Here is a 12,919-nt window from a genome sequence, read left to right as displayed (position 1 = left end):
AGGGGTTCAGTGTGGAAGGTGGTGACATGCCAGAGACGTTACCCCTTTTAAAAGTTCACAAGGTCCCTGCCAGCCAGCCAGCCAGGGCAGCCGGTGTGAACCCGAAAGGAGGAAGGAAGCCTCCTGCTTCTTCCTCTGACACCAGCTGCCCTCCTGTGGACAGGACCGCACTGTAAACCTTGCCGCAACTTTCTGTGCTTCGGCCTCTGCACTCCCTCGGCCCACTGAACTGGAGACGCCCCCTGCAGGAGGCTCGCTCCAGCTGTTCAAGGTTTTCCTAAGTACATCGCAGCAGGAAAGCCACGAGAGGAGGCAGCCCGGGGTGATGACAGCAAATTTTACCTCGTTTGTCAACAAAATTTTCCCGTAAACTCTGTGACAACTTCCGGTGAGCAGCGTATGTTGAAGACTGTTGGCTTTTTCCCCCAAACATCAATATCCGAGCAATTATCTCTCTACACCAAATCTACCTTTTTTGTTGCTGCTTAAAAACAATCATTTTATACAATTGGGTTCTCCGCCCCCAAATCTAAGAAAGGTTACATTTTTCTTTAAGACATGTCAAGTTTGTAAGCATTTCAATTTTCTGACACAGTGCACATTGTAATGTAAACTCTGGACCAGCCAGATAAAGATCACTTTTCCACATAAAATAACCCCCACCCGCACCCCCAGTTTCTTTTTTTCCAAACTGACCTGCAGTTTTCTTAAAATAAAATATCAGGCTAGTTCACCTATTGCATCACAAGACAGTGGGATTTTTTTTAAAAAATCCACGCCAACAGCAGACCCTGGCTGGGAGGCCGCCTGGTCCACGGCAGGTTCACGGTGGGTGCTCAGCTGTTGAGTTCTGTGGTCTCGTCAACCTCGTCTGGATTTTTGGCCATTTTTTCGTATTTTCTTTTGAAGAAGCCGAGCTGTGGGACAATGTTGTAACAGTGTTACCATCTCTGGCTCATACTGGGTGGCGCCTGAGACCCCCTTCCCTGCCGCTTGCCCTAAAGTGGGAACCGCCAGGGCTCTGGAGAGGGTGGTGTGCGGACCGGACTGAGTGGAAATCAGCCCTTCAGGGAGGAAATTCACTCCCAAGAGCGGAACTGAATTGCGTCAACTTCAGTTTTTCAGGCTGCATTTATTTGTGGTTGAAAAGACCTTCAAGGGCCTGGAGGAAGGGAAGGCAGCAGGGAAGAGGACCTGGACAAGACCAAGGAGGTGAGACACTTCCCCGCTGCTTTCAAGGATGGGAGTGAGACTTTGCACACAGCGTGTACAGTCTTTTCTCTCCTGATGGGGAGGGACCGTATAAAACATAAGGTTGCTGTCCGATCAGGAAATTCAAGAGAGGTCCTCAGGAGCCCTGCATTTTTTTAAAAAGATTTTATTTATTTATTTTTAGAGAGAGGAGAAGGGAAGGGAAAAGAGAGGGAGAGAAACATCAGTGTGCGGTTGCCTCTCATGCGCCCCCCACTGAGGACCTTGGCACACAGCCCAGGCACGTGCCCTGACTGGGAATCGAACCTGTGACCCTTTGGTTTGCAGGCCGGCGCTCAGTCCACTGAGCCACACCAGCCGGGGCAGAGGTCCCATATTTTTAAATAAGAAACTTTCCTTACCTTCCATAAAATCGCAACCAGAGCTAATAGCAACAGGATTCCAGCAATCACACTTCCTACTACAACTCCGGTCGGCACTTCGGCTTTCTCATGAGGCTTCATTATCGTAATGGGAATCTGCAAATGTACGCACACAACAACTGAGTTAACCAGGGCTGGCACCAAAGCAAGATGGTTTTGCCAGTTCTCCGGTTTTGTAAATGACGGTCACATGACTTGCCCAGGACTGTGTTCTTCAGTTAAACATGGTGCAGGACGATTTCTAGACAAAATGCCCCTGCAAAGCACAGGCAAGGAACACACGTTTTCCTCCTTTTCACTGCATCCGTATTTAGCAGATGTGCCATCTCTGATGACATCCGATGCATTAATGATTTATGAAATAGAACTTAGGTTTCTTGCACACGGTTTTACCGTCAAGGGAAAGCATCTGGAGCCCAGTCTTGGGAGGGAGTCACAGGCCTGTGATTAAGCCACAGAGACAACCACTTGGTACTGGGCTCCTAAAACATTGATTTCCCTTACCTCCCCCTCAAGCTTATCTGATATGCACTGTTAAAAAACAGAAGGACTATCTCAGGGCTCAGGTTGTCCTTTACAGCGATGAGATTGTCCTTGAGGCTACCTCTGATTCTTTATGTCCACTTCCTGGCAATCTTTGTGACTTTGTAATGGAATGACTACCCTTGAGTTTTAACAGTGAAACTGTATAGTCTTTGTTTTTTTAATTGTAGAAAGCATCACAACCACTTCCTCCACAAAGTGTTGGGTTGGCCAAAAAGTCTGACTGGTTTTTCCCATAAAATAAAAGACACATTTTTCATTTTCACCAAAAACTTTATTGATTTGGATATTTTGAGTATGTCGGCTCTCTCCCATGTGGTAAAACATTGATTGTTCTCAATTAGTGTCTCAATTTGATCGCTACCAACTTCAACTGGTCTACCAACTGTGAAGTCTTGTCAGCGAGAAATCTCTAGCACAAAACTTTGCAAATCACTTTTGACATGTTCGATCAGTCACAGCACCTTCTCCGTACACTGCACAAATTTTTTCTGCATTTCAGTTGTGTTTTTACCTTTCTTGAAATAATAAAGTCTAAATGCTGAAAATGTTGCGTATCTTCTTCTATCTTCAACATTAAAATAGCTGCACATGCCCTGCCTGGTGTGGCTCCAGATTGAGTGCCGGCCTGAGAACCAAAAGGTTGCTGGTTCTATTCCCGGTCAGGGCACATGCCTGGGTTATGGACCAGGTCCCCAGTTGGGGGACTGTGAGAGCCAACTGATCAATGTCTCTCTCCCTCTCTTCCCCTCTCTAACAATAAATAAATGAAATCTTTAAAAAAAATGGCTGCACAAAAATGCACCAAATTTTGTTAAGTTTTTGTAAATGCACACTAAATATGACAGCTGTCACAACACAATCTAACGAAATTGTTTCAAATGAAGTTAAAGACAACGGAGTGCTACTAGAGCCATCTCACAGAAAAAACCAAATGACATTTTCGGCCAACCCAACATATTCTTAAAGAGCTCTGAGGGGACAAAGCCTAATTTATTTGCTTGATTACACCCTGAATTACAGTGGCAGAGAGCTGCTTGGCATCACAGAGCTGATGAGTTGGGCTAACCTTCAATCTGGCCTTTTGGTGACTGTATTGCTTTTCATCTGTATCTTCAAGAGCTAAACTAAGGCTTTGTAAACTTAAGAATGCAGCAGCTGTAAACCATGCAGGTCGCTGCTTTTCGGCAGTGACAGCTCCAGTGCTCTCTAGTCCAGAGCTCCCCAGTCTGGGGTCCGCGGACCTATGGGGATCCGTGAGTGTAAAAAGAATTTGTATCAGATTTTTAAATGGGCCTGGGATTCAAATAAATGTAAAAGTCATATATTTATCTATAGGAATATGTCAATTTATTATTTGGGTTCCAAATATTATTAAAAAATTTGCCTAGTTTTTACTTGGATGCAAAGGCTATTTTCATAGACACAATAGAGTAGTGGCTGGCCTCTGTTATTTCTCAGTATTGCTCAGCGAAGACCAGGGGAAGAAAAATGTCCCAAAGCGTTCCTTAGAATTGTTCATTTGAATTCTCCATTAATATATTTATTAAAAACTGCTTTCAAAGAAAGAAAGAAAGAGAGAAAGAGAGAGAGAAAGAGAGAAAGAGAGAAAGAGAGAAAGAGAGAAAGAGAGAAAGAGAGAAAGAGAGAAAGAAAGAAAGAAAGAAAGAAAGAAAGAAAGAAAGAAAGGAAACTTCAGCAATGGTCCAGGCATTGTCTGAACATCACATTTTTCTAAAATGAACTTTAAAAATCTCTACAGTGCTTTCCCCCCAGTCTAAGTTCATAGCACTTTGAACTCGAGGATGATATTTCCTTAGGTTCTATTTCTGATTTTCCACACCCCCCGCCTCTGCTGCAGAGTGGCAGCGAGTGGGACGCCTGTGCTGAGACCTCCACTCTCAGGCAGTGAGAGGCCCAGAGTTCACAGGCCACTGGCTCTGTACTCAAGTTCACAGGCTGCAGCAGGGGACTGACGCCAAGCTGGCCTTGGGGGAGAGTCTGGAGCTGCCTTCCAATTTCTAACAAAAGCTCTGGGAGGAAAATGCTCGGGGCCGTGCCAGCAGAGAGCTGGGCAAGGCACCCCCGCTGTCTCTGAACATGGCATCTTCTAACCGGAGTTCCAGGGCAAGGGGAACGTGCCCCGGCCAGCTCTCAGAACAGGGAGCCTTTGTTTTCTCCAAAAGCACATTTCTTTGTGAAACTTTTGTTAATCAAGGGGAGTTTTGAGTTTTAGAGTTTTCTACACTGTCAGACCTCATGAATGGGCATTTCACTCAGTATCAGTAAGAAGGCACACTGCTAAAAAAGAAAAAGAGTCCTTCTACTAAAAGCCTTATTTATTCAGCATACTTTAGCACTTCTCTCTAAAAAATACTCTAACAGATGCTTCAGAGAAGCAAGACTTGGATTTTAGGGGCTAAGATCTAGACCCTTCCATGTGAGCAGGAGGAGGAAGGAGGCCTGCGGGTGCTGGTCCAGGCAGGGAGAAGGCAGCCGCTGCAGCTGGGGTCCCGCGGGCTGTGCCTTGCATGGGACCCTCCCTCTGAGCCTGCTTTGCCCACATGGGCGTGGGGAGCTGGGCAAGGAGCAAACACCCTCGCCCAAGGCTCAGCCATAATAAACATCAGGTGTTCAGCGTTTCAGTAGGCGGGCACTGCGTACCTGCAGGCGAGAAGCAGCCCTGCTCTAAGTTTTCAGAAACCAACCCTGCGGCCCGCGGGAGGGGCGGAAGCGCTCACCGTGACCGAGTTGTCCTGGATCACGTACACCTGCGGGTTGTAGGTGTTGATTTCCGCAGTGGCCGTCAGCTGTACAGTCTGGAAGGTCGACTGGAACACAGAGCAAAGAATATGTGTCATCCTAGCAGAGGTTCAGGCATGAGCTCGGCGCAGTTACGATTTATTAATTTCCTCGTGGAACGTAACAGGAGCGAAGGTCAACGTGAAGACGCAAGACACTCCGTGTCCGGAACCAGTGACAGGGGACAGGCCGCCTGGCGAGTGCCCCGGGACTTCCACGTGTGGGTGGCGGGCCTGCATAGCACATGAACCCCAGCCTCCCCGGGTAGAGGCTACACATCTCTCCTGGAGATCGTGACTTCAAATGGGGTCGCAGAACTAGGGTTTGGAAGTGAAGTTTTTAACTGGGGGAGACCACAGCACAGATTCTAAAAACTTAGGTTGGCAGCATGAGGGGAAATCACAAACCCAGTGTTTTTATAGAGACAGACTCATACAGACAGAGGACAGACCCATGGTTGCCAGAGGGGAGGGGTGGGGAGGCTGGGTGAAACGGGGGAAGGGACTAGGAACTACAGATCGGCAGTCACAGATCGGTCACGAGGAGGTAAAGCACAGGACAGGGGGTTCAGTCAACACTATTGCAATGGCTGTGTGCGGTGCTGGGGGTGGTGGTGGGAGGTGGAAGTATCGGGGGGCCGCTTTGTCAAGGGCATGATTGTCTGACCACGGTGCTGTCACCAGGAAGAATACCAAATAGTATTGCATGTCAACTGTAACTGGAAAATTTAAAAAAGCAAACTCGGTTTGTTTTACCTATTTCCTTGAGGAAGGGATATAACGGAGTGGGAGGTCAGATTAAAAAGAAACGAGAATTGTTCTTCTTGCGTGCACACGTGTAAAACAGCGCTGCTCCAGAGGACACTTGAACTTGAGCAGACATGTCTGCAGCAGACCCCCTGAACTTGTCATGTATGCAACATGGCTCGTCATTTCAGATTTCCTAATCTGAGCGTCTCCACCAAAAAACACAGGATTTAGGGCAGGCCTATAGAAAGCACGCATATTTTATGCTGATGTTTCTAGTAACCTAATATGAAATAATTTAGCATGCATCCCTGGATCTATTGTAGAAAAGTACATCTGCTTTCCACGGGTTACAGTATCGGCGAGAAGAGGCTTTTCTCTACAATGCAAACATGGGCCCGAGGCTCCCTCTGAAGTAGAACGTGGCACCCTGTGTGAGAACTGCCGCCGCGTGCCCTGGCTCCAAGGACTCGGTTTTCCCGGTTACTCGGGCCTGGGACGCAATGTGCTCCGCGAGGTGACTTGCTGAACTCTGTCTGGGAGCCAGAAGCAGCGGGTGCACATCCAAAAAGTGAGCAATACATTTCCTTTCCACTAGCTCAGTCTCCGATTAGTTTTTTCATTTCCTCAACGTGGAAGATTGCATCAGACACCGACTCCGATCCCTAGTCTCTGAAACGAATCTTGCTGGGGGAACATGAAGGGTATGGATGCCCTGGCTGGGTAGCTCAGGTCGTAGAGCATCATCCCGATAAGCCAAGGTGGCAGGTTCGATCTCCAGTTAGGGCGCATACAAGAAAAAAACCAATGAATGCATCAATAAGTGGAACGACAGATCAATGACTGTCTCTCTGTCTCTCAAAATCAATTTTACAAAGGGTATTGATAATGGTTTAATTTAAAAAAAACAGTTAAGTGCATGCTGGTTTCATAGCCCCTACAGACTAAGGATGAAAGGATCCCCTTACAAGGCTGGTAGCCTGCCCTCCCAAGCCAGGCCCTCTGCACAAGTACCAGGATCTTCTGCAGGGCTAACAAGCTGTGCCAGGGGCGTATGCCATGCAAGCCTGAGGCCAGCGTTCAACAAGGGTTTGTGTACACGTGGCGTCCGACGGTGCTGCCAGTTCGGAGGCCCACGTGGTCACTGGGCAAGGAGATTCCTTGTCACATTACCTCGATTTGCAGCACTTAGGGGGGGAGGGGGTGGTACACTAACGGTTCTGATGCAGGAAATGAGGTCCACCTTGACACTGAGAGCAGCCCTTTGCCGAGGAAAGGGCTGCAAGTGCGGTGGAGATACACATCTGCCCTTCGAGCAGGAGCTGACCCAGGACGACAACCGTCAGGGTCGTTTCTCAGTCTAACCATCGTAACCGTGCTGAAAAAGCCTCAATTACACTTCTTCAGAATGTGGCTCCCAGAAATGAAACCTTTTTTTTCTCTGAAAACCTTTGGACAGATACTTTGAAAAGTCTGACAGTTAAAATGATGTAGCTTTAGATAAACTCAAGAAAAACCCAATGGTTTTTACAGAGTCGGCACAATTGCATTTGTTTTGCAGCAGCTGGGTTCCTTCCCAGCTGGCCGCTGTTGCTGCTATGGAAACATGGGTTCCTCACATCCAGGGAGCCTGGAGCCAGTCGGTGAAACCTAGCACCGAACTCCAGCAGCTGGGACGGTGCTACAAGGACGGGTGGGCTTTGCATCGAGCAGGATTTGGGGGCCTCCAAGGCTTGAGAGCAAATGAAACTAATGAGGAAGCAAAATAAAAGGAAGGAAGTGAGAGGAAGCCCACCTTCTCACCCCACCACCCCCACTTTTCCCTGCTTTTCACGATCCCCCTTTCTATTATATCTTTATCCAAGAATGTTGCTTATATTTTGGTTCCAGGGACAAGTTTTTTGGGCATGTAGTTCTCTAATCGGACACAAAACTCCACAGCAAGGCATGGGGTTTGTTGGAGAGACCATGGAATGGTTGGAAAATAGGGAGTAGAGTCTGATGGGTAAGCGCCTTCAGGACTGATTTATTTCTTTAAAAAAAAAAAAAAATTCCGCCAAGAGCCACAAGGACCCCTGGAGGCCTCAGACTAGTTTCTGTTTTGCTGCCTCCATAGAGCCACTTACGCGGTCCGACTCCAGGAGCCTGTCTCCCTTCTATTTTTCATCCCAGACTCAACTGCTGGCCCCCAAACCTCTGCTGAAAGCAGATAGCACTACGGTTCCACCTGCCAAGTGGAAAAACACACTGACATTGTTTTGGCACTTCCTTCAAACCTTTCGTGAGATTGAAATGACTTAAAAACTTGTGTGCGCCCTGGGCTTCCTCCAGGGAAAGGGTGGATCAGGAGAAGCGAGTGGCACCTGCTCCAGCACAGAGAGAGGAGTCCTGGTGTTAGAATCATCCACTGCGCGGCCTGAGACCCCTGGCAGCCGGCTGGGAGTTCCAGGAGAGGGCGGAGGCGTGTGCACTTGGACTGGGGCGCAGTGGAGGAGGGGAGGAAGGCAGGCGTGTCAGGAGCATGGGGAGGGAGACGAGGCAGGCTCCCCTCGCACTCGGGGGCAGCAGAGGGCACCTGGGCACGGAGCCCCGAGGCTGGTGTGCGGGCTGGCCTGGAGTCTGAGAGGTAGGTGCTTTGCGAGCATTGCAGGGACTCTGAGGCCCGGCCAGACGGGACAAGCCTGGAAAGAGAGGCAGCACCCGGCTTCCAGGGTGAAAGTGCTCTCACCTACGTGGGCGCTGCTGATATTGGCCAGAGGGTGGGAACTCCTCCACAGGAGGCCTGAGGACTTAGCGACACGCCCAGTAAATAAACCTGAAACTCACCGCCGCGAAAGTCCTGTTCCAGATCCTGGTGGACACGTTCAGGAAGTACTCGGCTTTCACCTGCGGGTCCCTCAGCCAGCAGGTGACGTTCTGACAGGAGGCGGTCCTGCAGTTCTTAAGGGTGGGATCGCAGGGGGAAAACAGGGGGGTTAGCGTGGGCTTTGAAACAGAAAAGTCACACTTTTACAAAGATGGATGGGGTGGGCGAAGGGAGATAGGCAATCATCTCGTGAACGATCGGTAAAGCTCTTCACTATGCCCCCACCTGGACCAGCCCCCACCCTCTGCCCTGCTGTCTCCCACCTGTATGGAAGGCCTTGGGTGACAGCCGAGGCTGTGTGGAGGGAATTCCACCACCCCTCCAGAGTTACTACTTCTGACGCTGAACAACAACTAATTCGTGCTTATCGACAACGTAGTAAATAAGCGAATTACTGAGTATACAGATACCGCAAGAGGCAACACAACTCAGTCACTGAACATAACTGACGAAGATGCATTCCTCAGATTTCAAGAAAGCTGACAGTAGAAGAATCAGTAGCTGCACGGATCGGGGGAGGGGGGGGTGCAGTGCGAGGATGTTCGGGCAGTGGAAAGATGCCGTGAGATGCTCTCGTGCTGGGTACGTGTCATCGTACATTGGCCCAAACCAATCAAGTCCACGACCCGAGTGACCCCAGGGTCAGCTCTGGACTTCGGGCGATTACGACGTCTCGGATGTGGGTCCACCAGTGGGAAGAAATGCACCCCCTGGTGTGTGTGTGGGTGGGTGGGGTTGATAGCGGAGGCTGCGCTTACGTGGGGTAAGGGGAATGTGGGAAAGTTCTGTGTTTTCCGCTCAGTTTTGCTGGGAACCCAAAACTGCTCTAAAAAATAGTCTGTTTTAAACAGCCTGGGGCATATCGGCCTATGAAAAGGTGGCATGGTCCATGTATGTAAGCGTACGCACACCCATGTATGCGTGAACTACTGTGACGGGTGGAGAGGAGGCTGCTCAAGAACTTGGAGCGGTCGGCTGGGATGTTTCCAAAGAACGCGAGCTTCTTCGTCGTCGTCTCTGTTGTCATGTTTGGTCTGTGTTGTCTCCACTTAGCAACTGGCCTTTTTACAAACGCAAAGCATTTTCACAAGAATAAGGAAAATGCTGAGAAGGGTTTCTACTGGGAAGTTTTACTTATTAGATTTCAACTATTATTTATAGTCGTTCCACTATTATTACTTTAAAAGGAAACATCCTCCATCCACCATGAAGTAAAACAATTTAATCTAGACTGGAGTGTGTTTCTAACCTTTGATTCACACTGGCCATCAAAGGCCAGATAGGAATCTCTGATACTGGGCAGCTGGGGGAGGCAGATAGAGAAGAAGTGCCTCCGTTTCCAGGCAGATCAAGCAAAGACACCCCGAGGGAAGCCGTCGCGGCGTTAACTGGTCCTCACCAATTCGTTCACGTGCCGGAAGTTTTCACTCTTGAAAGACACAGGAGAAGATGTCTGTCCTATTTTCAGGGGATTTATTTCGGCATTACAGCTGATGTCACCGGCCTACGAAAAAGGACATCCAGTCAGTCTCAGGAAGCAGAACAGTGCGTGAGGTTCCTTCCCACCTGGTAGGAAGCCCTACCCTCACTCATCGGGGAGGTGTGGGGGGACCGGTAGGCTAGCTTCACTGCGGAGCTGGCCACCCTTCGGTCATCGCTCCCACAACCTGGGACGCATTCAGATGCTGCGGACCTGACTTGCTGGGTGCTGCTGGATCTCATCGGTGATGAGACAAGCTTGCAGTGACAATGACTGCGAGTGACTTAACTCAGGGTTCCCTCCAAGGGAATGGTTTAGGGTTTTGACGTGAGACCCAGCTCAGTAAGTGCCAGAGGACAACGGGGCCAATGACAGAGCAGGTCACAGTCCCCCAGGGGCTTTAAAGACAAACACAGGGGCTAGAGCCTTAGCCAGAGAGATGCTGGGTCGACTGCAGGGGCCCTGGGCATCACTGTTATCCAAAGAGTGACCTCGGTGATTGACAAGAGCAGCCAGGCTGAGGACGGCAGGTGGAAAGTCCAGCTACTCACAGTGGCCGGGAGACAACGTGTCTCCTGGTGGGTTCAGCCTGTCACCTCCTGGCTGACTAAGCTCTCCCCAGACAGGGCTCTGACAGAGTGGGCTCTCCACCTGGCCAAGGCGGGGCTTCAGCAACCACTTCTGCCTTCTCGACTCAGACATCTGCTTTCTTTAACGACATCCTGCTTCTAGTATGGAACTGACGTCTCGTGAATTGGCACCCAGGGTACACGGGTCACCTCCCTCGTTTCCTGTCTACAAGGGTTGGCAGAGATCGCAACTGCCCCCCCGCCATGGGAGGTTCCATGTTGAAAGAGGACATCATCATGGCAACTCGTGGCCCTTACCTGACTTGTGTGGATGCCCGTCAGGTACAGCAGCGGGTTCTTTGCTTGGGTGTGCTGGGGGATGTGGATGGTGACGGATGCCATGCTCACCGGAATACTGCCCGTGGCCACCTGCACAGTATGGAAGGAAACTGTCTGATTTTTTATTGCAAAAATCTTCACCTCTACAATCTGACACGGTAAATAATTTGTGGCTTAGGAGATGGTTAAAAACATCCGCCACCTGCGGAGTTGGGCTGTCAGGGCATGAGGCAGCCCCCTATGCCGACAGGCAGTGTGGCTTGGGCAGGGCTCTGGGTCTCTGCACATCTCCTTTGTCCCGGGAAATAAAGATGATCAGCAACTCAGGTGGGGGCACAGGCAGAGTGCCTGTCCTCACTGTTGGGGAGTCTGTCCGCTTTGGCCAGTGCGTGTGCCCTACTGGTTGTTAAACATTTTATTTATTTTTTAAATTGAATCTTTATTGTATTTTTTCCATTACCATTCAGTCCCCTTATGCCCTCCTCCCCCCCCAGCAATCACCACACTGCTGCCCAGGGGAATAATAATCTTAACCCACCTCCTCACCAATGAGGGGTCATGTGGGCAAAGCACTGGGTACAGCGGCTGATTCTTACTACCGTCTCTGTGACTGTTATTTTATTGTTACTACCGACTGACTGAATGTTCATTAAAGAGGCAGTTGCCAAACACCATGCATACTTTATAAATTCCAGTGCCTGGATCACAAATCAAGACTCTTTTAAAGATTTTTTTTCTTAAGTCACCAAATTGCAGGGTTGCAACCGTGTAACAGATGAGTAAGAAATGTACAAAAGGAAATTGCACAGACTCAGGGGGGTAGACGAACTTTCTTTTTACTTTCCAAAGTTTCTGTGATGTATATTATAAAATAGTTACTTTTTCATATTGATTTCTCTGTAGATAATTGATAATAATCTTTAGATTAATAACTGCATATACTAATAGACAATAAAAAGGACTTTACAACATTTTTAGACACTACCTAGCATCACTACACAATGCATAGCTGTACAGAAACGGTAGCTGCTCAAACAGAAGCGGTCCCTAAGGGTACATTGGCGTACTGATCATCTTTGTGACGGGCATACCAACCTTGATGGAGAAGGTGAAGCTTGGGCCGATATCTTCAAAACTGTGCACCGCGGAAGGAACGCTCCCATCTGGCGAGACTTCATAAAAATTTATGTTGGTCGACCTGCCGTAAAGCCAGATATTTTAGTTTTGCTGTTCTTCTTGAAACTTAGTATTTCTCTCACTTAAATGTCTCTCGCACATGTTACAAGCAAAACAGTTTACATTCAGGCACAAAAGCACGACATGAAAACACACGCTTACTATGGGCTCATGATCCAGTGCCCATCTCCAAGGCTAAATCCCATTCCCTTCAAAGCATGCCCCTTCCTGGTCTTCCTGCTGGGAATCTCTGTGCTGTACGTTCGTCAGCTGCACAGCTTCTAAAGTACGTACAACTGGAGTTACAGTTGGTGGGACTCTCATCTAGATGGCTGCTACCCCGACTGGGGTGTTCACGGAGTAGCCAGCTGGGCCCTGCGGAGCGGATGGGTGGATTTCCCAGCAGAGGGTTTCCCAGTGGGCACTGGCCATTGCTCCGGCACTCCTACTCCTGGACGCCCGTGAGACAGGATGTACGTCCTTCTTACTGCTCCTCCTTCCCCTCCTTCTCCAGTTCCAGAATGACTCTAGGGCTTCTGGGCTGAGTTGGGTTGGTCAGTCTGGAAGGTTGGTCAGTAGAGACCACCCTTCAACGGCCGCCGGCTCAGAGGTTTTGTGAGACGAGACGATGAAGCTCCGGACTGATTTGACCTCTTTGCTGGGGACCACCGACTGCAGTGGTGGCCAGGTCAGTGGACCCCACAGGACCGGTCATTTCTGGGGCTGTGAGGCTGGATTCCAGGGTGACTTTGTTGGGGGAGGGG

At 49.3% G+C, this 12,919-nt stretch overlaps 1 protein-coding gene across 1 annotated transcript in view; it reads right to left on the bottom strand.

The window, feature by feature from the left end:
* Positions 1 to 467: 467 nt before the first annotated feature.
* Positions 468 to 12,919, bottom strand: part of ITGA2 (integrin subunit alpha 2) — a 78,015-nt gene continuing 65,563 nt past the window's right edge. Inside the window, exons 24-30 of the mRNA XM_045204840.3 lie at positions 12,075 to 12,177; positions 10,959 to 11,069; positions 9,991 to 10,095; positions 8,552 to 8,665; positions 4,919 to 5,008; positions 1,614 to 1,730; positions 468 to 917 (exon numbers count right to left, since the gene is read on the bottom strand). Of these exons, the coding sequence (XP_045060775.2) occupies positions 837 to 917; positions 1,614 to 1,730; positions 4,919 to 5,008; positions 8,552 to 8,665; positions 9,991 to 10,095; positions 10,959 to 11,069; positions 12,075 to 12,177 (721 nt within the window). The 3' untranslated portion in view covers positions 468 to 836. The remainder of the gene's footprint in view (positions 918 to 1,613; positions 1,731 to 4,918; positions 5,009 to 8,551; positions 8,666 to 9,990; positions 10,096 to 10,958; positions 11,070 to 12,074; positions 12,178 to 12,919) is intronic.

This window comes from Desmodus rotundus, chromosome 1 (assembly GCF_022682495.2).
Source record: "Desmodus rotundus isolate HL8 chromosome 1, HLdesRot8A.1, whole genome shotgun sequence".
NCBI lineage: Eukaryota > Metazoa > Chordata > Mammalia > Chiroptera > Phyllostomidae > Desmodus > Desmodus rotundus.
This window is presented reverse-complemented; position numbering and strand designations above follow the sequence as displayed.